Below are 24,598 nucleotides of genomic sequence, written 5' to 3' on the forward strand. Positions count from 1 at the left end.
TCACAGAACCATAAAACTCTCAGAAGAAAACATAGGTAAAAATCTCTTGAATATAAACATGAGCAACTTTTTCCTGAAGGCATCTTCTTGGGCAAGGGAAACAAAAGCAAAAATGAACAAATGGGACTACATCAAATGAAAAAGCTTCTGTTCAGCAAAGGGCACCATCAGCAGAACAAAAAGGCACCCTACAGTGTGGGAGAATATATTAATAAATGACATACCCGACAAGGGGTTAACATCCAAAGTATATAAAGAACTCACATACCTCAACACCCAAAAAACAAATAACCCAACTAAAAAATGGGTGGAGGATCTGAACAGACACTTCTCCAAAGAAAAAATTCAGATGGCCAACAGGCACATGAAAAGATGCTCCACATCGCTAATTATCAAGGAAATGCAAATTAAAATCACAATGAGATATCACCTCACACCAGATAAGATGGCCAACATCCAAAAGACAAGAAACAACAAATGTTGGCGAGCATGTGGAGAAAGGGGAACCCTCCTACACTGCTGGTGGGAATGTAAACTAGTTCAACCATTGTGGAAAGCAGTATGGAGGTTCCTCAAAAAGCTAAAAATAGCAATACCATTTGACCCAGGAATCCCACTCCTAGGAATTTACCCAAAGAAAATAAGATCCCTGATTCAAGAAGGCCTAAGGCCCCTATGTTTATCACAGCACTATTTACAATAGCCCAGATATGGAAGCAACCTAAGTGTCCATCAGTAGATGAATGGATAAAGGAGAGATGATACATATACACAATGGAATATTATTCAGCCATAAAAAGAAAACAAATCCTACCATTTGCAACAACATGGATGGAGCTAGAGGGTATTATGCTCAGTGATATAAGCCAGGCGGAGAAAGACAAGTGACAAATGACTTCACTGATTTTTGGAGTATAGCAACGAAGCAAAACTGAAGGAGCAAAATAGCAGCAGACTCAGAGACTCCAAGAAGGGACTAGCAGTTACCAAAGGGAAGGGGTGGGGGAGGGGGTGGGGGAGGGAGGGAGAAAGGGATTGAGGGGCATTATGTTTAGTACACATGGTGTGGGGGGGATCAGGGGGAAGACAGTGTAGCACAGAGAAGACAGGTAGTGACTCTGTGGCATCTTACTACAGTGATGGACAGTGACTGCAGTGGGGTATGTGGGGGGGACTTGATAATATGGGGTGCATGTAGTAACCACAATGTCTTTTATGTGAACCATTCATAAGAGTGAATATCAATGATACTTTAATAATAAAACAAAAGAAACCACAGACCCCTTTGGCCCTCTTGCCAGCACAGCCAGACCTCTGATCCCTTCTCCCCATCCCTTCCCCAGGATTGCTACCCTGGAGGGGATGGAGATCAGAAAATGTGATCAGAATGAATCAGGAGAAGGAACAACAGGGCCAGGTGGACGGAGGAAGGCAGCAGACTCTGCCCGCCCTCGCCTGACTTCAGGCTTCCCACCTGCAGCAGCCTACGCGGGAGGAAGAGAGGTTTAACTGTGAATCAGGACTGAGCATTTAACTATGACATGGGACTAGAAGGCATCTTTGGTTATCCCTAAACGATGAGAAAAATCATGGGAATGGCCTTAAATTTCATTCAAGGGCAAAAAAAGAACTTGCCCCAGAGAATAATAAAAGGAGAGTAGTAGACAAAAATAAAATTGCTTCATGATTTATTCCAAAGCGGTGCTTGTTCAACATAAGAGATACAGCTGAAGCCCAAGAAGAAAGGGAGGGAGGGAGGGTGGGAAGGAAAGAAGGAAAGGGAAGGAAAAACAGAAGGGCAGGAGAGCTGAAAACCACGGTGACGGAGACGTGCAAAAAGCAGAGCAAAATGAAAGTCAAATAAGAGGAGAAAAAAGATAAGAATATTAGAATATAAGAATTCTAACGTCCAGCTGATGAAGGGTAGCAGAATATGCCTCTGCAAAATAGGCCGCTTTGGCCTAAGGATTATTCTGAGAGAAACGCAATGGAAGCAGCAGATGCAAGGAAAGCTCTCTGCCCTTCCGTTATTTGCTCAGCAATGACATAAATTAGTAAAGATGCCCCCCCCCCGCCCCTACCACAAAGGATAGCCGTGGATCACCAGGGACACCTGTGCCAGCACCCGATGAATCTGCATAACCAACTGCAAAAACGAGCTTTTGTCTTCCATTCATTTCCCCACATATTTGCCTTCCCTCCATTTGCCACCCCAGAAACTCAGAGTCCTTTTCCTTTGTCTTAGGACTCCTCTAAAAATGTACTGTTCTTTTGATAAGATGCTATCTTACTCAAAGTTGTGCCCATCCCTTTGAGTGACTCATCTCAGAGTGTGCTCGTGTGAATGGTGTGGTACATGTGAATAATTTTTGTTTGTTTTTCTCGTACTAATTTGTCTTTGTCAGTCTAATTCATAGGCCCCAGCAGAGAATGCCAGAGGATGGGTGGGCGTTGTTTTTCCTCCCCTACGGCTGCATACTACATATTATACGTCCGGATATACGACGTTCTAGCAAAAGGCAAAACTATGGAGACAATAAAGGCCAAGTGGCTGCCAGGGTCAGGGAGGAGGGAAGGACAAGGAGAGGGGCACAGACCATTTTCAGGACAGCAGCCCTGCTCCGCATGATACTATGATGGTGAACACACGTCATTTCACATTCATCAAAACCCGGAGAATGGACAACACCAAGAGTGAGCAAGTGTGATCAGTGGAGCTTCGGTGATTATGAGGTGTCCGTGCAGGTCCACTCGTTGCAACAAACGTACCGCTGTTGCGGGGGATGTTGATACTGAGGAGGTCATGCATGTGTGGGGACAGACAGTATGCGGGGTCTGCTCAATTTTCCTGCGAACCTAAAACTGCTCTAAAAAATAATGTTTACTTTTAAAGAAAAAAGAAATGCTTACCTTGCCTCATAAATGAAAGGGCTTTTTCTTTTAAATTCTCCGTCAATTGTTTCTTTTTAGTCAGGTAATCCAAAACGTAAATATTAGGAGCGAAATTTATCATGTTCTGTTCACCGCAGCCATAAGGCATCTGAATCAGCGTGGCTAAGCCGTGGATGGAAGGGCCGAGAATATCTCCTGAAAGCACAAGGCGGGCAGCATATTCAGCATGTGCCCCGCACCAGCCACACCCGCCGGGGGAGGGAGGCTTGCCCAGAGCAGAGGGCGGCTGAAACTGGGGCAGCAGGATTATTCCACGCGCAGGACGGAGGGGAGACTGTACACCCGGCTTCAGGGAGACTGGTCAGACACGTGCTAATACAGGGGTACTGAGCTTGTAGAGTAGGTGACAAAATAGGAGATGTCTAGCTCAGAGATATGACACACACTAAGCAAAACCTAAGTTTAGAAAATTATTCTTGAACAAAAATGCTAGGAGTTGACCTTTAGGAAACTCATTCTTCCATAGGAAAGAAATGTTTTATTATTAGTATTCTTCACCTAAACAGAACTTTATTCTGATTTCTTTCGGATATAGTACTTGAGAAACGATTTTTTTAAAGAGCAGGCATTGTCGTATTTTTCAATGCGCTCAACAACAAAACAGAACTAACACGTGCAAGTATTTCAATAAATCCTGGAATCAAAAAGGATTAGGAATAATCTTCAGAGGTAGTAATAGAAAATGGAACAAAACACACGATTGAAAGATTCCTCTACCCATATAGTAACACCGTGACTTAGGAAAATAAGTAAAAATTCAGAAATATAGAAGCTGTTCTAATTCTGACCCCACTGTGGTTGAGCTGTATCGAGGGTATTCTTCTGTGTAGTTTTTTTCGCAACTTACACCATTCCATGTCCAAAAGTCTTGTGAAAATCTAATCCTTAAAAAAAAAACACCCAAATCCAAAAAGAGAGAGGAGCCCTCCTCTCCGTGAGTAGGTGAGGCCATGTTATCATACGGGGCCTTAAGCTCTAGATGCTAACAGAGAAATAGAAGTTATATTGTTACCACTGCAGGTTGTGTTTTCAATACTCACAGTGAACCTAAATTTAGACTCTCAAAATCCAAAGATGCCAGCTAACAGTCATACATTCTGGGCTTTTTAAATAGATTTTTTTTTAATAAGTACCATATAAAAAGAAAACATGAAAAATTGTTCTTTACATCAAGCTTAAAAATTAAACTTCAAAGTCTTCAACAGCCATGACAGACTTACTCCAATGTAAGGAATGGTGGTAATATTTAAAATTCAAGAATCCCCTCTGTGTGTGCACATGTGTGTATGCTACTGCACCCCCCCAGCACCCCAAGTGGGAGATGCTTAGGCAGAACTTGTTGTCCCACTAAATGGAGAGGTCATTTAATTCTTTTCAAGAATTAGTCCTAAGGCTTCCCTAAAGTCCTCTACAGAGGGGCTGACCGTTTGAGATTCTAATATAAGTAAGTATTCTACCCGCAGATGCTAACAGAGCCTCTGAAGAAGGGCCTGAGGGCCTGACACCTTGAACACCTAGCAAGCTATTAATCTAAATGCTTCCTTCAGCAGTTTGTAAAGCACAACTGTGTAAGCAAAAAATTTTTGTGGAAGCTGATTGATTAACAGTTGATTCAAAAGTATCTACAGGTTACAGGAAGGAGACAGGGATGGGGGACCCCAGTGGGCAGGCAGCTCCTGCTGAATGGGGTCCTTGTGTCCTGGCCACAGAACTGCTCCACGCAGCGGATGTCAACATGTGGTTGTCAGGAGCGCTCGCTCGGGAACCTTTTCAAAATATACGTGCCCAGGCCAAAACCCAGGGGGCTTTTGTGGAGTAGGTTGAGAGGAAAGCAAAGGCACTTGTTTTCATGAAGCCCCACAGAAGATTCTGATACTTACCAGAGGCTGTGAGTCCCACAAGCCAGAGGCTCTGGTCTCAGAATACCTCCTCCCTCCAGCCACGAGATCGCGGGGCCCTGCTACTCAGAGCGGACTGTGCCCCGGAGTCCCAGCACCACCTGGGAACTGGCTTGGAAATGCAGAATCCGTGGCCCCACCCCAGGCCTAGAAGCCAGAATCTCCCTTTAAGTAAGATCCCCGGGTGATTCACACACAAAACGAAGCCTGAGAAGACTGGGCCAGGACACTCCTCTGGCTGGCCTTCCCATTGCCATCAGCAGTTAGCTCCAACTAAACCCTTTTGCAAACCTCTTCTCATCAGGGCTGAATAACAAGCGCATGTAGAAGCAGACGAAGGATCTACATCACCATCCACACGGGGGCCAGCAGGGGTGGGGGGCATTCTTACCGACTACGGAAACCTCGGCTCTCTCGCTGCCACTCACTGTGTTGGGAGGAAATGAGAAACTCAGAGTTTTCAGGGTAGTTGGCAGGTTGCTGTCAGTCAAATCTAACAAGATGGACTGTGAATACGATTTTTCTATTCCTTCAGCCTGTTGAAAAGAAGGAACTAATTACCGTGGTTTCTGCTTCCGTCTGCAGATAATAATCTGGCCTGTTGTGTCTAAAGTTTGCTTGGCCAGGTAAGGCCCCACCATGTCTTCATTCTTGCTTCAAATCTGTTGCTATATGTTTACTTACTGGTTAAATCAGACATAACATTTCATGGAAATGACAAAGGGAAGATGGAAAGGTGATGAGAAAAGCCCTCTGTGGCACATTCCTCTTATCATCCAAAGAGAGAGATTAAATACACCATCCAAAGGCACGATTCACCGAGCTGGGATTTGAACCCAGGAGTATCTCACCCCACAACACAAGTGTTTACCCACTACGCTGGGTTCTCTCTTTGTACATAATGTCTCCTCTTTAAAAAATACAAAATCTCTTCTACATGTCCTGAGGAATTGGAAAATTAAGAATCTATGTGTCAATTGGCATGATTTAAGAGGACCCCAATGTAACAGTTTATAAATGTAACTAACTGCAGAAGAAACTTGCTTTATAGTTACAAGTTTCAGGAGGAAATTGGTGATTACTTCCATAACATACATGTGATCTATTTTTACATACAGATGAGAAAACAATTAAGCCCCACCGAGAGGGTAGAGAAGATGGCCTACTGGGTCTTGCCAACAAGTTTAGCCAAGAGAAAAACCGTCTTCTGTTTCCTCTTAAGTCATGTATTTCCATCCCATTTATTTGAGACTTCAGACATTTACCTTTACTAAGATCCTCTGGGTGACAGCGTCAGAAGCAGCAGCTGACACAGCTCTGACTGTGATGGGAATTTCCCCCAGACGTGTCGGCCTGACTGGGAAAAGAAGAGTCGCCCCATCCTCACTGGGCACCAAAATGTCCTGCTGGTGTGCCGTGGCATTCATCTCATTCGGAGTCATTAGAATATCAAATTCGTCACTTTTCTCAATGATGACCTTAACCTGGAAGAAAAATCACCGAAGGTTTTGCAGGCTGAATGCGCCTCACGGCAAGTGCTGTTAAATCTGCAGGTCCGCCTCTCGCAAGCAGAGACAAAGATTCGCCAAGAGGATCAAGGGTAGCAGGGAGAACGTCACTTCCTTCCTGTGCTTTCCCCACCCACCTCGGGTGTGTGCAGAAAGAGCCTTCTTTAGCTCCATTTCTAAGATCAAACTCCCATGACATTACATTCTCTAATTATTTGAAGGCTTGACTGGTAAAGATGTGCCCAGAAAGGTTATTTTATGTCATGCTATTGTCACCGGCCTGATTTAACTGTGTGACCCTGGTGAGACAGGGACCGTAGGCTCAGACAGGGTGAGGGCTCCCGGAAAAGGCAAGGCAGGGTAATCACAGTCACAGCAGGGTAACTACGTGCAAGGACACCCCCCACCAAAACTCCGGGTTAAACATTAAGCTCTAGAGTCCTTCTTCACTGAGATCGGTTAATATTCCCCAGATAAAGGAAAGTAGCCCGTGTTTTTATTATGCTAATCATTTGTGATCATGTGTAAGGTTCACTTTAGCTTGCCAAAAGACCCAGACCTATGTGTTTTTCCTCCTTCAGACCTGATGAGGTGATTTGCAACCTGGGCAATTAATAATGGCAAGCAAGCCCAGCCATAAACAACATAGTAAAAGCGAGAAAGATCCTATCTTAGATTGCCTTTTAAACTCGTTAGCAAACAGACAATAACTCAGCCCACTTTGAAGGCAGAGCACATGGTCTTGACTGATGATTGATATGCTCCCAGACCAAAAAGCTGTTAATTTTGCAGAATTATCTGGAAGACTGATGAGAAAAGAGACTTAATGTCTCCTCAAGGATGAACATTCTAGGATCACTAACAGGTAGGTCCACACCCCTAGCCCTTTATCACATTATAAAACACAGTACATGGCCACGGACTCTCTTGTCCCCTCCTGGCCTGAGCCAGGAGCTCTGTCCTCTCAATTTACCTCTAAATAAAAGCCTCTCCCTGGCTCTCCTGCTCTGAGCGTTTGCAAAGCTCATCCATCAACTCTGTGAACAAGAACCCCGGCACCACTGGGACACGGGTCCCGTTAAAAAAAACCTGAGACACAAAGAGTGAAATGTCATTACATTCATGGAGAGTCTCTGCTAAAATTACTGCAAGGAAAGTATGACTCAGACATCAGCCCTGAAGTGTATGTAGGTTGTAAACTTTTGTGAAGTATGTCAAAGTTTCCAGTCTCATCAAGAATAGCATTTCTCAAGGCCTTATGTTTTAGGAAATTGTTTTGCCATCTATTTTCTCATCTGTTTCTCAAGATATTTTCTGTACAGATAATAATTATTATTGTTCCCACTTTACAGATGAGGAAACTACAATTATTTGTTGGTAAGCCCAGAGCAGGACACTGAATCTGGGCCTTTCCAATACTGATCTTTTGCTCTTTACACTGGACCATGCTAACTAGATTAAAAAGTAAAATTTAAAAATAAGAAACAATTTAGTCTATAAAGTCACTGCTTAAAGAGATTGTGCATTTTCATGGACTAAAGTTAATTACAGAGGAGTCCTTATCAGGGGAAAATCAGCATCTGGCTAACACTACAGGCACAGCACGCACAGCGGGCCTCCCCGTCCTTCCAGGGGGCTGGGCGATCACGGAGACACGAGGCACGCGGCTCAGAAAACAAAGCCTCACAAACAGAACACCATGGGCGAGAAACACCAGATTAGGTGAGGAAAGCATCTAAGTTTCAAGCCAGGCCTAGAGAGGAATAAATCCTGGCCAACTGCAGGGGACACAGAATGGCAGTGAGCAGTGGTGACCCCTTCTAGACTAGACGTGGGGAAGACGAGTGAAAAACACAGGGAGGCAGGAAAGAGAAGCCCTCAGAGACAATAAAGAAATTGCGGGGCTAAAGTGGGGAGGCTGCCTTGGAAAGGAAGGGGGCGCTTCATTAGACATGCTAATGATGCCCTTGGCCACTGTGAGCAGAGAGCTCACCAACAAAGCACATTTAGTTTCAAACTCCCAGGAATGTATAAAATGCTTACACGCCCTGGGACCCAAACACTGCACAACCCAATCCCTGTGTGTTTTCTCCGTCTTTTCCTGAAGGGTGAATGAATCACAAAACCATCCATATATTACCTCCGTGGCTTCTTTCAGATAATTGAATATGGTTACTTCCAAAGCGAGTTCTTCACCTCTGATGACAGCATAGGGGAGATTCAAAGAAATGAAAAATGGTTGGAAGGCTCGTAGCTGGAAGGAACACAGTGGACACATATTTGATTCGAATCAAAACACATCACGTTTTATGCAACTGAAAGTAAATCTCACAAACCTGTGAAGCTTCTGTCTGCACATGGAAATGCCCACATGTCCATCAAAAGAGAGCAAATAGCAACTTACCCCAAATGAATCGTGGTGAACTGACCTACGTGATTTAACATGGTCATCGCTGCAATTTTACTGAGTGCCCGCTAGGAAAGGGATACTTTACACAAATCGCTTCATTTAATCATTACAACCCTACCAGGCAGGTATTATGCTCATATTTTACAGAAAAGAAACCTGAGGTTCAGCGATCTCGGTATGAAGGCCTCTATAAGATCCCACCGCTGGCAAATGCAGGAGCCGGAATTGGATCCCAACGTGCCTGACGCCAAAGCCAAGCTCCTCCTCTCTGAGGCTGTACGGACTCCACCACCTGCTCTAAGGCCCGGAGCCAAATCAAACAGCCCGTTTCAGATTCATAAGCCAAATCTTCCGGATTCATCATTTGGATGGTCCCCTTACGACCTTCTAACGTAGACGTACATGGAGGCTTCCAAGTCAGTGACCCGCCTCTGACACGGCTGGCCAAGTCCTGCAGGGGGAGCCGAGCCCCTCCCCTCCTCTGAGGGTACATCTCAATTAGTTTAGGCTGGTGGTTCTCAGCGGCACCAGTGATTCCCCCTAGAGATTTGTCAGGACATTTGTGGAAGCATCTTAGATTGTAGCACTGATTGAGGGGTGCTCCTGGCACCTAAGTGGGTGAAGGTCTGCAATGCTCAGAACTGTCCCGGATGGTGAAGAATCATCCCAAGTCCCTCATGGTTCTAGATGTCGCTTCAGACATTTGTGTTAACCACCTGCTTATAACGCCCTGAGTTTATAACCTAATTTCAATTTACATATAAACCGAAAGCATTTTCAATACCACTATTTTGTACACTTGTTTTGTATGTGACTTTACCAAAAGCTGTCCACGGTTTCCAAAATTTACGTCCCCAGAGCCTGCACACCTGAAGGTTTTCGAGTTGCTGGAACGATGTAAGTACATCAAACTGCACGCGCAGCTGTTACCGGGCGAGCCTATGCATGGCACAAATACCAACAAATATCTAAATACGCCGCTGTGCCTGCCTGGGCAGCCTGCTGGCTCCTTACACACTGAAAGACGTGTCCTTTTGTTCCATGTTCCCCTCCTTGTTTCTTCTTCTTCTTTCACTGAGGCATCTTACTGATTTTTTACATTGACTATATAGGTATACCATATTTTCTATGAATATCATTTTGGATGGTAAAGGGGCAAAACAAAGTATCTGTTATAACGGAGGTTTCAGGTATGACAGGTGAGGGCCACTGGTCTACAACCAACCATGGTCATTATTCCTGCTGCCAACGACTGGTTTAGGAAGTGACATGGCGCCCTTTGACCAAAGGGATGTGAAGGGATATCTGCCAGGGGGACGTCCTAAGAAGCTGGGCTTGTCCTGAAAAGAGAAATAACTGGAAATTCTCTTCTGGCCTTTGGAAGTGGTTGGGTTCAGTCAGTCATAAACTGTCTATCCAAATCTTAATATGGACCTAGCACTTCTAACAGTTTAAGGAGCTCACATTCTAAAATACGAAACAGATGGAAAGCAAAGAGGAAAAGCCGGGGACTCTCCACTGTGACGAGCATCACCCGCAATCCTGCGCACAGGTCCCCTGAGGAGCTGACACCTTCACCCTCGGCTACTGTCTCAGCCGTTAATATCCCACCTCCACTGGAGTCGTCGTCAGTCCAAGACCGAGGTCCTCAGAGATCACAAAAGCAGAAGCTGCCCAGGAAGTGATGGAATCGGGCACAGTAACCTCCAAGTCCTGGTCGATCCTGGAACTGCAGTTAAGACAAACAGATCACAGCGCAAAGAACGGACACAGTTCAAATCATCAACATGCCCTAAACCATTTTTGAGGAAGAACTTTAATTTTCTAAATCGCTTACATATTTAAATTGTTTTAAAAAAGACTCAAGCATAAAAGAGCAGGTCCCAAGGTCTCAAGGAAGGGGTCACGGGCTCCTGACGCCACACACTCACCCCTAACCCAACAGAAGCTTTTGAGAATCTTTGTATCTTCAAAACGAGCATTATTTTCACAGATTTTGTAAAATAAATATGCATTTTCAAATTTAATTCCAATTTATTTCCGCCAACTTGCATCAAAGTGGCCCTCTGTGCCTCAGTCAGTGCTGTCACTGGGTTTTTTTGAGATCTGATTTATATCTTATTTCAAGTCTCCATACACAGCTGACTATGAAACATGCATAGATTCTGAGATTTACCTGCTCCGTGATCAGGCCAGGTGGCAGAGGGTTTCTCACCTGAACTGAATCGCTGCCACCCCCCACACCCCTCTCCCTGGAGGCAGGGGGACGCTTAGGAGGTGCCACCAGGAAGCGTGGGTGCTGCCCCACCCCCAGCGACAAACATCCGTCCAAGAACACCTCTGCAGCAGGAACTGCACAGCTTCAAGGGAGGTAAAAATCACCCCTCACCAGAGGGGCCCATCTTCTCGACGATGTTCTCACTGCCACGGTCTGCATGTATTTCATTAAGTACTATATTTAGTTCAATTTCATTTTGAAATAAAAACCTGTTGGTCTATTTGGTTCTTAATCACACCATGTTTGTACTTAAATATTGGTAGGAGGGCAAAACTTCTTTCATACTAACACTATAAAAAATGTACATGGACAAAAAAAAAAACATAAATTTTTACCCCATGTTGCTGTCTAGCCAGATCCAAGTCTCTGGAAAATGCTTTCTGACATACGAGTTGCCAGCGGAAGAAAAGTCATGGAAATCCAAGTATCCTTCGTTCTCTTCCACGAACCTCTCAGCAGCCTCTACACTGTCATCTAGAAATAAACACTGGCAACTGTTAGGGGAGAAGCCGCTGCAGAGAATGATTGCACGCTGAGCCCACAGAATCACAGCACCTCAGCAGGACCGCACTTGGGAGTTTGTCTTGTCCAGTCCGCTCACACTGACGAAAGAAGCCCAAGACCCAGAGCCCAAGTGGCCTGCCCGAGGCCGAGCGGCCAGTCACAGCTCAGCCAGAATGGAACCAAAACAATGCTCCCTGCCTGCACACCCAGTGCATGGAAAACGACTTGCAGTTTAGTTGCTAAAAAAATTTGAATCGCATTTTTAAAACGACCTCCAATTGTGCCGTTCTCCTCTTCTTAGCCCCCAGCACTGACCACCGCTGACCACACCAGCCACAAGTGCTACGACTGGCCAGTTTACAAGCTTTTTTTCGTATAAAAATATACGTGTTGCCCTACAAACTCCAATCACCAGTGTCGACTTTTTCAATTTTGCTATCATCTAAAACTATTTCCAAATACAACAGGAGAAAAAGCACAGGTACTGAGGATAAGAGGACAAATGCATGAGCTCCACTCACAGTCTGTGGAGGAGACAGACTGTAAGCATGACAGTGACAATGTGCATATGCCAGATCTCTGCTTCACAGACAAAGGTTGATGGTACACAGAATCTGGGTGATGAGGCGTGTACAGCTGGGGGAGAAGATCCATCTGCCTTGTTTTTTGCATCCCATTTTCCTCAAGTCTCCAGATAAAAAGTATCCCATACAGAAAAAAAAAGGAAAGCCAAATACAAAGACACGTCCAGAGGATGACAGTGACAGTGAGTGACAATAAGTGACAAGCGACTATAAGTGACAATGAGCGGTGATGGGTGCTGGGTCAATGGGGCATCAAACAGGGAGAGAAAGAACAGCGGGGGCCCACTTTACAATATCACATATCCCTTGCTGAGGGGTTTGGACTGAATCCTTAGAGCAGTGATGACGCATTGAAGGTTTTATAAGAAACAAGAAACCGATCCAACCCCGGCCTCTGTGTGAAGAGCAGTTTGGAGCTACGGGAAGAGGCAGGCAGGCCGAGCAGTCACCGCACTGGTCAGGGAGACGCTCACAAGGGCCCGACGCCGGGCAGAGAGGGAGGGCAGAACCGAGACGACTCTGCTCTGCCCCTGTTCGGGTGACCTCTGCCTGCACTCATGGCATCAGGGCCCTTCGCACACGGCCAGCTGTGTGTCGGCTGCCCCACCAGGCCGGCTGGAATCTCCACTGCCTCATACATGCGAGGCAGCAATTAATACCATCACTACCCACTGAATATGAGTAAACGAACTGGATCTGAGGAATAAGGTAATAGGTAATTGCAGACTGGATTTACCCTCATAACAACCCTGCACTATAGGTAATATTACTAGTCCTGTACTTCAGGGAGGAACCTTAGGTTGGAGAGATTAATGGATTTTCTCAGGGTCATAAAGGCAGAATTCAAAGCCAAAAGTATTTGATGGCAAATTCTTTTCTTAATTGCTAGGCTGCTCCACATCTGACAGAGGAAGGAATTTAGAATGAGTTCCGGGCTTCCGATTTGGACACGTGGGTCGAGGATTTCACTAACAGAGACGTGAGATCACATCAGTTCAGGGAATCACACAGCAGCCGAATCACATTAAGGAAGAGCAACATCATAAGGAGCGAGATCATAAACTTGGTTTGTGACATGCATCCTCTTGGGGGGCTGGGGGGGACTGGGGCGCAGAAGCCGAGGGGTAAGATGAACAGTCGGGGTGATGCAGGGTCGGGTTTAACAGGGAAGATGTCATGAAAGGACAAGAGACCAAGAAAGAATTCCACCGAACGGACTGACCAGCCGGCCCGGGCAGGCAGGGAGGGAAGCAGCAGCTGACGAGCCGGGGACCCGCGACAGCCGGAAGTCGGGACCAAAAAGACGCCTTGTCTTTGGTTAAGACCGAAGGAGACAGTCAGTGAAGTCAGGGGGGTGCGGGAGTGTGCGAGGCAGAAGCACCTGGGCATCTGAATGTTAGGGGCAGGCGGCACCCAGGGGTGACATGGCCTTGGGGGGCCGCTGTCCCCCCAGTGAAGGTCACAGGACAGTGCACATTCCCTGGATCAGCCCCCAGGATGACCCCAGGAGCACGATGTTGACCCTTCCTGAGAGTCATTAATATAGAAAGGGAAAGCAGACGACCTGAACGTTGAGTGAGGCACTGTGATCGATGCTCTGACAGCAGGGACTCTAAGCTGAGGGCTGCTGAACCGTGGTCTCAAAGCAGCCAAGAAAATACTGAGCTCTGTGTATCATGAGGAACGGACCAGTTAAGATGGACAAAGATGGGCGACAGCAGACACAGAGAGAGAACAGAAAAAAGCAGATGGTCTAGGAGAGATGATTATACAAAGAAAGAGAAATGTAGCATTTGTTTACAATACATAAGAATCATAACGACTTCATAGAATGTTTAAGATTATAAAAGTATCTCTTCAGCCTCAGGACAGAGGCCCAGGTGTCCTGTGGCAGCGAGAACCACGCCAAAGCCAGAGAGCCCGGGGCTCAGTGTGGAGTGACTGAGAACACCTGACAGAGACGAGAATCGGGGAGAGAAGCTGCAACAGCTCTGGAGCTTCCCAATGACAGCAGTGTGACTCCCCCCGAAAGAAAGGAGGGCAACTGGTAGAGGTGACCATCCTCACACAGACACTTCCTTCCAGCAACACCTTTTACAACTTCTTCCTAAAAGCACACTCCTCACTATTAGTTGGCTGGCCAAGTCTATTTAGCAAGCCAGTAGGATGTACAGGTGTGACCCTGCCCGGGGAGGAAAGATTGGTGAAAGAGTGTATGTGCATGTGTGTGTGTGCATGTGCACACGTGCATGTGTGTGTGTGTGTACCTGGGTGTGCGTGAGTGTGCATGTGTGTGCACATGCATGTGTATTCCGTGCATGTGTGACGTGTTTGTGTGTGTGTGCACATGTACACCAGCATCTGGGCTATATTCTAGGTGAACACTGAAAAACTAGAAAACAAAATGTTTCAAAAATACACTGCTCCTTTTATCTAATTCCAAAATAACAGCAGTTTTCACTACCCATGGGACACATAGGACCTTCCAAAATATCCACAAACACAAACACCTCAGGGAAGTGGAGCGAATGGAGAGCATTCATTCCAACCATCTAGACCGGAGCCCAGACAAACATTCCACATCAGGGCTCCAATGGACCTCCAAGTACATGACACTCCAAGGTTTAGGAGAAAGGAACAGAAATGAAAATCACAATATCCATGTTCAACCAGAAAGTATTTGTACCTATTTAAGTAATTTTAAATACCTGAAATGAAAAACTTAAATACTGCAAAGGTGCCCTGGCAGGTCTTACTTACAGACGCCGTCAGTGTAACCCTTCCCGAGGTTTGCATCCGTCAATACCCAGAGGCCGCACTCCTAGAAAGAATAATTTGTTTTCTTTTGAAATAAAAGTTTAAATGCTCTCTAAATTGTCACAGCAGTGTCCCACACTCCTAACTCACTCTCACTGATATCTTTTTATGCAGAATGTGAAAGTATTTCCCTCTTTTTTAAATTTTTGCTCATTTTTTAGAGTTTAGGTACATACACTAAGGAGCATATGCCCTCTACCTCTCTCTCACACACACACACCCACACATACACACTCACTCTCTTTCTCTTTCTCTCTCTCTCTCTCTCTCTCTCTCTCTGTCTCTCTCTCAGGCATAACAAGACATTTCAAAGTCGAGGAAAGCAATACAAAAGAAAGAAATTATTTGTTTAATGACAATTCCATTAATTTTTCTAATGGTAAATTTTTCCATTTGCTTTTAAACTGGAAGGATTATTTTCTTTCCATTTCAAATTACACACTGTATTTCAGCAACACATTTAATAAAAGGTTACCATTTCATAATTCAGGTCATTAATTCTCAAAGTGTTTGCAAAAGTAAAAGATATTAATATCTTTTTAAATCATAAGCAAGTTGAACATACCTGAAAGACTGCAAAAGAATTCATGAACATGCCCAAGTAATACCCTGTGTTATAAAGTTCCAACTCGTGCACCACCTAAGGAGATAAAATATATGGAATGAACGGAGTCGCATCAACGTGTTCTGCCCTCCGCAACATTTTTTATATATAACTTAGATAAGACACACTCAAGGCTTATCAAAATTGAAAATGACCCAAATGGAGGAATAATGAGTATGTGAATGCCTTGTTCATGATTCAGTCAGCCAAAATTATATTTCTTAACTTTATGTTTACTCTGGCCAATCCAGAGCCCCTAAGAAGTATGGGCTTGAGTTTGCCCAAGAGGAACTTAAATGTCTCTGGTTGATAAGACCACCACATAGAGCTCAGCAATAAATATGACCTACCCATTCGACAAAGATAAACAGGATAAATTTGATGGTTCATGGAAGTTCTGCAAAATGTCGGTGAACTATATTTTTTTTAAATAACACAAAGAGAATTCACAAAAGAGGAAATGTATATGATTAATCAGCAGAAAAATATTCAACCTCATTGATCAAGCAATGCAGATTAAACATCAATGAGACAGGTTTATCAATAGTGAGATTTTGCATTATCACATTAGCAATGCTATTCTTTTAGGAATGATATTTATTGCTAGCAAGAGTGAGGAAAATTGACAGTTCCTAGAAAAGTTAAAGAGAGAATTAGAATATGACCCAGCAATTCCACTCTGTATAGACCCAAAAGAACCAAAAACAAGGACTCAAAGACACACTTATATACCAGTGTCCACGGCCACACCAGCCACCAGAGTCCATTAGCCTCAGCCCATCAGCAGAAGAGTGGAGAGACAAACTGTGGTGCGTACACACAGCGGAACAGTATTCAGCCATAAAGAGAAAGTTCTGATCCATGCAAAACTGTGGGGGCACCTTGAAAATATTACACCCAGTGAAATAAGGCAAATTCCATGATCCACTTTTATGAAATGTCTAGAACAGGCAAATTCATAAAGACAGAAGTAGATTGCAGGCTACCAGTGGCTGGGGGAGAGGGGACTGGGGAGATACTGTGGTTATAATGGTTGGAGACTGGAGCAATGAAAAGGTTTTGGACATAGATAGGGATGATGATTGCCCAACACTGTGAGTTATGCTCTTAAAGCTGGTGAAAATGGCAAACTTTATATTGTATATATTTTGCTACATTTAAAAAAAGCTAAGATATGATGTCCTTTTTCGTAACTATTTCTGATACATCTCCCTTATTTACATTATCATTAACCAGATGAATTAAGACAAAGGCAGCAATAAAATCATGAAAGATTCTAAGCACAAGCTTAAAAACACACCAAGTTAAAATTAAACACTCACAACCACTGTTTCTGCTATGCTAACAACCACCACTGCCACGTCCACGATAAGCACATGAAGAAAGCGTGGGTGTACATTTATTTCCACAGCTGAGAAATGAAGGGCACACACAGACTGAAAGGGCAACCTGTAATGACACCGGGGTACAATTCTGCACAATAGCAATGTGACCTGGCCAGGGCTGGAGGAGGGGACAGGAGAGAGACAACGATGCACAACAGTAAGAAAGCACACCAAAACGCTCATCTTGTTAGAGGAAGACACAAGTACTGACAGCGGGAGAAATCAAGAGGATAAATACGAGTACGGTTCATGACCTAGGGCATCTACCATGGGAACAAAAGCGAGTGCGTGACTCCAAACCAGCCGCACAAAATGTGATCTAGCCTCTGGAAAGAAGACTTGTTTTAAAAGAGAGAGAGAGAATCATTTAAACTTTAAAATAAGGAATCAAAAATCAGAAATAAGTCTTAATTAGAACAACAGGTACCATACTGGTAAATGGGTTAAATAAGCTTATTAAAATATACTATCAGATTAGACTTCAAAACAAAAGCAAAATATAACAATATGCTATCTACAAGATAGACGTAAAACAAAAACTTCCAAAAGGTTGAAAATAAAAAGCTGGAAAAACATGCCAGGCCACTATGAACCAAAAGAAAGCTGGACAGCAATCTTAACATCCAACAAAATTCAGTGTAAATATACAGCAAGACAGAGAGGCACAGAGGTCATGAGCACCAGACAGAGGGTGTCTGTGTCTGTGTGTGTGTGTGTGTGTGTGTGTGTGTGTGTGTGTGTGTGTGTGTGTGTGTGTGTACATATGGAAGAAAGAAATGGAATAACATATTTATTAATATATTTAGAAAGCCATAAAATGAGAGTATAACTATACTCAGTTAAATCAAATGTTAGATACTATAGACCTCTTAGAATAATGTGATTTTAAGAAAAGTCAAGAGAAAAAAAATGACCAATTGGTTTTAAAGGAGTATTTTTTTTAAGAAAAATTAGCTGTAGAAACTGAAAAATAGGTGTAATTTTACCAAAGTGGATTAATTTTACAGGAAACTAAATTGGCCCAAACACACATATCTTTCTTCCTGATGTGTTGTTAATCACTATACTTAGTCAATTAATGGACATGAGTTATACAATCCAGATTTTGACTGCAATAGTACACAATGATATAGCAGGAACTTACAAATAAAAATGATGACTAATGAATGGGGAATTCATTCACATAATGCTAGAAGTTCATGTATTTCTTGGTTTGTAAGTTTTCTGCAGATTAATATATTTCACTCCCTCAATATAAGGCAAATTCCTGATTCAGAAGGGACTCAGATTCTTTATAACCATTACATACAACCAAAACAGAAAACCCTTCAAAATTATCCGAAGCTCTCTTTTCCAATGTCATCCAGAATTGTGCAAGTTAGTTTCCCAGTGCTTTTTTAAGAATTTTAAGTTAAAAGACAGCATGAAAATGAAGGAAAACTTTAGGTGGCATTCCTCATTAAGAGAGCAGACATCTGACTGAGCACATGAGCCTCTTTCCAGTGTAACAACTGGAATGCAGGTCCTTTTTATCTGGAAGCTTTATTGAGGACTGACTTGTACTTGAAGAGGAACTAATGAAATTTCCTTAGATGTTTGAAGTAATGCAATGATGTTTCTTTTTTCTCTTTTAAAGTATATTTCTGTAATGAAAAAAGAGCTGAACTCACATTCTCCATAGTAATATCATTTGAGGCATTCATCAAATTCACACTTCTGTCAACAGCAATAATCCCAACTACAGAGTGTGGCTGTGTCACGGAGATCCTGAGAGAGACTTTCTCAGACGGTTCCGCCTGAGCTTTACTCCAAGACAGCTTGATCTAAGAGAGGGAGAAAACAGGATTTTACCCTCACGCCACTAGCACCACCACCCAAATTCTATATTGCCTCTGAAAGTCCATGCCAAAGCAATACTGCTTCCACCATTCAAGAAACCCTGAAATAGCTTCATGGATTTGAGTTCAAGTCTTAAAGTCAAGAATCATAACTTAAAAATAAGACACACAGTGACCAGTAATTCCACATGTGAAAAGACATAGGTACTAACTAAATATAAAGAGGTTTACCCATAGCCCTAGAAATAGGAATTTCTAACTGATTTGGTTTAATAACCATTTTCTAAAGAAATATTACATCTCTAAGACTTCACAAATATGAAGTTTTCTTTTAAACATTATCATCTTAAACCTTACCTTATTTTTAAAAGCAAGCTGAACAGGAATTTTTAGAACATCATTGATAATTTCCCCATCATCTTCAATATAATACACAATTATACAAGCTTTTGGAGCCCAAGAATTTTCTGGTGTTAAAGAGAAGGTTGTTGAATTCTGTTTTCCGACAGCCACCAACTGCCCCCTGGAAACTACCTGGAAAGAAGAGACCAGTTTCATTTTGTGCTCAAGAGAATCTTAACTGCAGCCACCATAATTTTAACCAAATACACAACTTCTTGACTGAAACCAACTTCAAAGCCTCTTTGAATGCCAGAAAACGTCCTTGACCAGCAGCACAAGGAGTAGAAGCTGGGCAATAGAAAGAGTTAAGCTAAAGCCCCACTGATGGAGACAACAGTAGCTTCAAAGTCAGGAATGGATTTTTGAGCGGAAGCAACCGAGAGCTCAACCTCTGGGAGACCAGGGTCAGCAAAATTACAAGAAGGCGGTGGGAAGGAATTTTTCTTTTATTCTTCGTTTTTCTTTTGCTTTGTAATTTTCTACACAGAATGTGTGTGTGGATCCTCTCACAGAAATTTAAATTTTAAATGGAATGCAACATTTAATTATCCATCTTAAATTGGAAAAAATGCAAACATAGGTGGGGAAAGAAAAAAAGATCTTTTGATAGCAATATGAAAAGGACAGGCTAAAAGAGTGTGAGGCTGAATTTTTGAAATTAGCAAAATTTAGTCCAGACATAAGGTAGACACCATTTGATTCCAAAATAGATCATAAACCTAGATTCTGTAAGAAATTACCATATAGCTTAACTCCTTCAAGTGCTTGTTACCACTGACCTCCAGCTGAAAGGGCGATCCCACCTAGAAAGAACATCATAATCAGTAAAGACATATTAATGGCAAAAGAATCCGGTTGTTTTGTACCAGGTGACTGTAGGCATTACCTTTATATCTTCGTCTCTCGTTTTCAGCTGGATGTATGTTTTGGTAGGAGACTTAAACATACCGTGAACTGCCATGCTACTCACACTATTAAGAAAATAGGCCTATACGGAAAGAAAAGGGATCTATAAGTTTTCATCTCTATCTATGGAAAAGCCGCTGAACATTTACTAAAAGGCAAATTCACTTTCACTTGTTTTCCTGTGGGAACAATGCATCCCCAGACGCTGGACCTTCATCATTCTATCGCTTACACTGTAAAGGAAGTGATCGCTCTAAAACGCGAAGAGGGTCTCAGTCATCATTATCTAAGAGGAAAAAAGCGCAGTCTCCTAACATTTCATAAATGGAGGCATGACCTCACGCAGTACTGTGAGGAAAGAACAAAATGAAAAAGGACGTCATTCCTTCTCTCCGCGACGCTGAGCTCATTTGCAAACAAGAAATCCAGTCACCCCATTCCACCCACCAGCGAGTCAAATGGGAGGCCACGCCTGTGGCAGGGCTGAGTCACCCAGGGAAGGGGGCAGGCACGGGTGGGGAGCCTCAGGCGAGCCACTCTGGGAAAGGGCTCAGCACGGGGGAGGAAGGGTGAAAAAATGCGGCCCCCTTTCATTTCAGCACCTCCCAAAACACAACTTCAAATGACTGAAAATCCACCTCGCCGGGGAGCGTGGGGCGCTCTCCGCCCTGTCTTCGGAGGGCTGTGTTTTACTGTGCTCTTCAAAATGAATCCGACCCTGAGCCAATGCCAGTAAGCTACTTTTACCACTCTCCCCCACTTTTAGAAATAGGACCACGCGTCCACTTCCTGTGCACTTGGACCCCCCAACATTAGTCCTGCTGCAGCCGTGCCACAGGAAGGCGAGCGGAGGGCACCTTCAGCTGCAGCTCGCTGGAGTCGTCCAGGATGGGGAATTCCACCTTGAAGATGCCACTCGGGGGCACGGTGTGATTCAGCATCTGGGCAGCCCCGACCTCCCGCCGCCTGCCGCCCCACCGGCCCCAGGGCTCCGTGGAGTTCCTCTGCGTCACCGTGATGACCACGTCATTGCCCCTTTCCTCCAGCGTCAGTGGGCCGCCGTCAGAACGCGTCACCTTCACCTGATCGTAAAAGCACAACATTGCAACGAGGGGCCACGCGAGAAGCAAGGATGTTCAGTTCAGATGAGCCCAGTTTCCACCCGCTGTTTCCGGAAGCTCAGCCCCCGGCGGGGCAGGCGGCCCGGTCTGGGATGGAGGCGGCCCGCGGCCGTTCATCCCCGGTACCGCGCCTCTCGGCTCCCGCGGCTGCACGGTGCCCTCCCCCCACCTCAGCCCCCTGCCCCTGCATCCCCTCGTCCCCATGTTTGGGAATCGCCGAGTCGTCAGTGACATGCTCATCACCTTCCCTCCAAGGGCCCCGCACCCGGGCCGCCACGCTGCCCCGCTCTGGGGGCGCAAACTCAGCCCCGCCCAGCGGACGCTGGCACATGGCGTCGTCTCGGACCCAGTACATCTGGAGCTGAGCGCCCCCCGGTCCTTCCTGTTCTGCCAGCCCCACAGCTCTGCCTGACTTGACACCTCTGAATCTCTCCCTCTGCCCCCTCCCAAACCCAGGGCCCGCCAGGCCGCCCCGATCTGGGGTGCTCTCGGCCCAGGCCCGCCAGCGCACCCATCTTCCTGCCCTGGACCGCTGTTTTATCCCATCGTTTCATCAAATTAAACTTACTGCATTCGATCATTAATAAATATGCCAACTTACAGTGGCTGTGAAGTTGAGCGATGGCTTTAAGACAGTAGCATAATCAAAAAACTCAATGATGTAATCATGTTGCTTGAAAAACACATTGGAGCTTGCATTTCTTGAGATACCTGTTTTGGAAATTGCACCACGTAGAAAGCAAAAGTCAGACTTCACCCAATTTCTCAATCTGGGCACTTCCCCAAGGGGTTAGGATATCAGGGCACAGAAGCCTCATTCTCACACTGGCTTGTTCCCTAGGAGAGCCCCCTGCCCCCACCCGGAGTTCTATCACATCCTCTCTGGATCCCGTCTAAGCACCATTACTGCCACCCCCATCATGACCTGGGCACCAGCAGATTAAAGTCACGGACAGAAAAGCCTTTTGCTCTTTCCGGGACTGCTGGGAGCTTCTGATTTAGCAACAGACAGATCCAAGTAATTAACCTTTGCTTTACTACTGCAGGAGAAAACTGTCTAGGGGCAGGTGAAATTTCAAAGATGTTAAGTGACTTTTAAAAAGAAGTCAGCTGTAAAGGTAGGCCTTCCCATGCAGTTTTCAGCATGAAAAGAAAGAGTAGACATGGAAAAAAATGACAAACACTTATCACAGGCAGTTGAAGTACCAACTCCCATAGAAAAAATAAGTTTCCCCTTCATTATGGACACATTCTGCAAGCTAGACTAGTCAATAGTCATGACTTTTCAGCATTGAGCAGCATCTTTAGAAAGGCAACGATGCTTCCAAGTGGCTGTGCTGGTCATGATAAGAAAGATGACAGAGCAGCATGGACCGTATAAACGCCATACCTTCACCTCGAGGTCTACAAACCTGTAAGTGAGTCAGTCACGGTGGCTAAAATTTCTACCGGCCCCGGGGAAGACAGATACATGTGCTCAGAAAGCCCGTCTGAAAAATCCATTACCTTTTTCATCTCTTCATCAGTAAAAGAGAAGTTTGCAGATCCATTTATCTGTTGTGTTAAAAAATTTCAATTTTATTCTTCACTTTAGCAATTCAAATTGTAGAAATGAAATTCAAACTGCGTCTCAACAACACAATGGCCCCGGTTCCATTTTATTCACTAAAATGGAACATTCTCACTTGTCCAGTGCTAGAAAGCTCTTGGTTTTCTTATCACTCAATTTTTTAATTTGAGTACAAAATCTTATTCCTAGAAAAAGTACACTTACAGTTTTTCCCCATTAGAAGTTATATCTGTAAAAGTTACCTTAAATATTTTTGTAATATTTTTCTTTACGCCCCAAAAGGATAAAGGTAAAAATGTAAGTGTTACATCTCCTTTCACTGGCTTCCCATACGTATACCTGAAAAATAATAAACGGGTTTTTTTTTTTTTACATTTCAACTTGATAGTATCAAAATAACACAATGAAAATACTCCTTTCAATTGTATACAATGGCAATCCAACCTAAAATAACTCTATTTAAAAATCTCACAAATTTTTACAACTTAACATAGCTACAAATGTCCTTAATAAATGGTGAATCCTTGAAATTAAGTCTTCACACTGGGAATACCTTGAACTACAGTATCTCAAAACAGTTCACAACACACGCTTTACCCAGCCTCCTACCATCTTAGACACACCAGAGAAGATCTGAGCATAACTGAAATTGATGTTTCCCATCCAAATGTTTTAAAAGATTACAGATCTTTTATGCCTAGAAATCTGGGCTGGCTCATTAACCTCATGCCCATGAGGTTTTGCAGCCTTTGAACATCTTTAAATGTCAGTCGAAACTGCTGCCTGTTCCAAACTTAACCAGGAGGGCTTATTAAACCAGATGTGCTGGGCACCAAATGTGCTGTGACTATCAAAATTCAGGGCGACTGCAGGAAATTTTTAAATAAGAGTAATATTTTTTAATCAATAGTACCAAAATTATAGCACAGATTTCACCTCTGCTCTGTCCTCTATCTATTAACCATATCCCCTCTCTTGATATGAAAGTTGCTTCGTGAGAAGGAGAAACAATCTTTGGTACAGCATTTCGCTTCCAGAAAGCCTCTTTTAAATGCGTTCCCTGGGTTCCTTCCATCTCTCCCGTGACACGCTCAGCCAAATGTAGAAATCAAGTTTGCTTTGCACTCTATAAATCTAACAATGAACTCCTACTTCCCAAATCTGTTAGATGAACACAGAAACTGCCCTTGAAAGTTCTGAATCAACTGAACGCAAAAGCCAATGGTAAAATATAGCCTACTCCAGATTAAGAAGAATAAAACAAATACATCTTCAAATGTGCCATCTCTTCCAAATGGAAACAGTAACATCAGTGGAAACCCTGGTTAGCAACCTCAGCATCAAAGTCATTTCCTCCACGGAGTCCTTAGAACCTAACACGGCTTAATTCTCGTTAAAGATCGAGTGAGCACGTAACGAGAATACCAGGACATCATACTTTAAAAGAATTATATCACGCCAAAGTACAGGGAGCTTGAAAATCCAGTCATAATTTAAAGAATTCTCAGACACAAATATTTTTCATTCTGATTTAAATGTGAAGCAGATATAAGTTTCCAAGCCCCAAGCAGATTGTAGTAAGTCTGAAACAATGACACACATAGTTCTTGCCCTAAACAGAACCTGGAAACATTTTGGATATTCAAAAAATAATAGTTTAGTAACATTTAAAGAAAACAAGTCAAAGATACTCTGGGCCAGTAGCATTAAGAAAATAGGGCTTTTCTTTTTTTCATAAAATAGCCATAGCACAAACAGTTTACAAAATGATACCTAAAAAATTGAATATACCGGTGTAATTCAAATTTCTCCCTACTTTTT

General features: G+C 43.8%; 1 protein-coding gene across 1 annotated transcript in view; it reads right to left on the bottom strand.

The window, feature by feature from the left end:
- The window catches only part of CD109 (CD109 molecule), a 91,463-nt gene that overhangs the window by 19,382 nt on the left and 47,483 nt on the right, over positions 1-24,598 (bottom strand). Inside the window, exons 8-23 of the mRNA XM_073224710.1 lie at positions 23,020-23,116; positions 22,620-22,761; positions 21,809-21,918; positions 20,944-21,168; positions 20,067-20,168; positions 19,921-19,983; positions 19,136-19,312; positions 18,611-18,763; positions 15,517-15,591; positions 14,895-14,955; positions 11,382-11,520; positions 10,380-10,497; positions 8,499-8,612; positions 6,116-6,334; positions 5,242-5,386; positions 2,911-3,087 (exon numbers count right to left, since the gene is read on the bottom strand). Of these exons, the coding sequence (XP_073080811.1) occupies positions 2,911-3,087; positions 5,242-5,386; positions 6,116-6,334; positions 8,499-8,612; positions 10,380-10,497; positions 11,382-11,520; positions 14,895-14,955; positions 15,517-15,591; positions 18,611-18,763; positions 19,136-19,312; positions 19,921-19,983; positions 20,067-20,168; positions 20,944-21,168; positions 21,809-21,918; positions 22,620-22,761; positions 23,020-23,116 (2,117 nt within the window). The remainder of the gene's footprint in view (positions 1-2,910; positions 3,088-5,241; positions 5,387-6,115; positions 6,335-8,498; positions 8,613-10,379; positions 10,498-11,381; positions 11,521-14,894; positions 14,956-15,516; positions 15,592-18,610; positions 18,764-19,135; positions 19,313-19,920; positions 19,984-20,066; positions 20,169-20,943; positions 21,169-21,808; positions 21,919-22,619; positions 22,762-23,019; positions 23,117-24,598) is intronic.

Source organism: Manis javanica, chromosome 16, assembly GCF_040802235.1.
Source record: "Manis javanica isolate MJ-LG chromosome 16, MJ_LKY, whole genome shotgun sequence".
Classification (NCBI taxonomy): domain Eukaryota; kingdom Metazoa; phylum Chordata; class Mammalia; order Pholidota; family Manidae; genus Manis; species Manis javanica.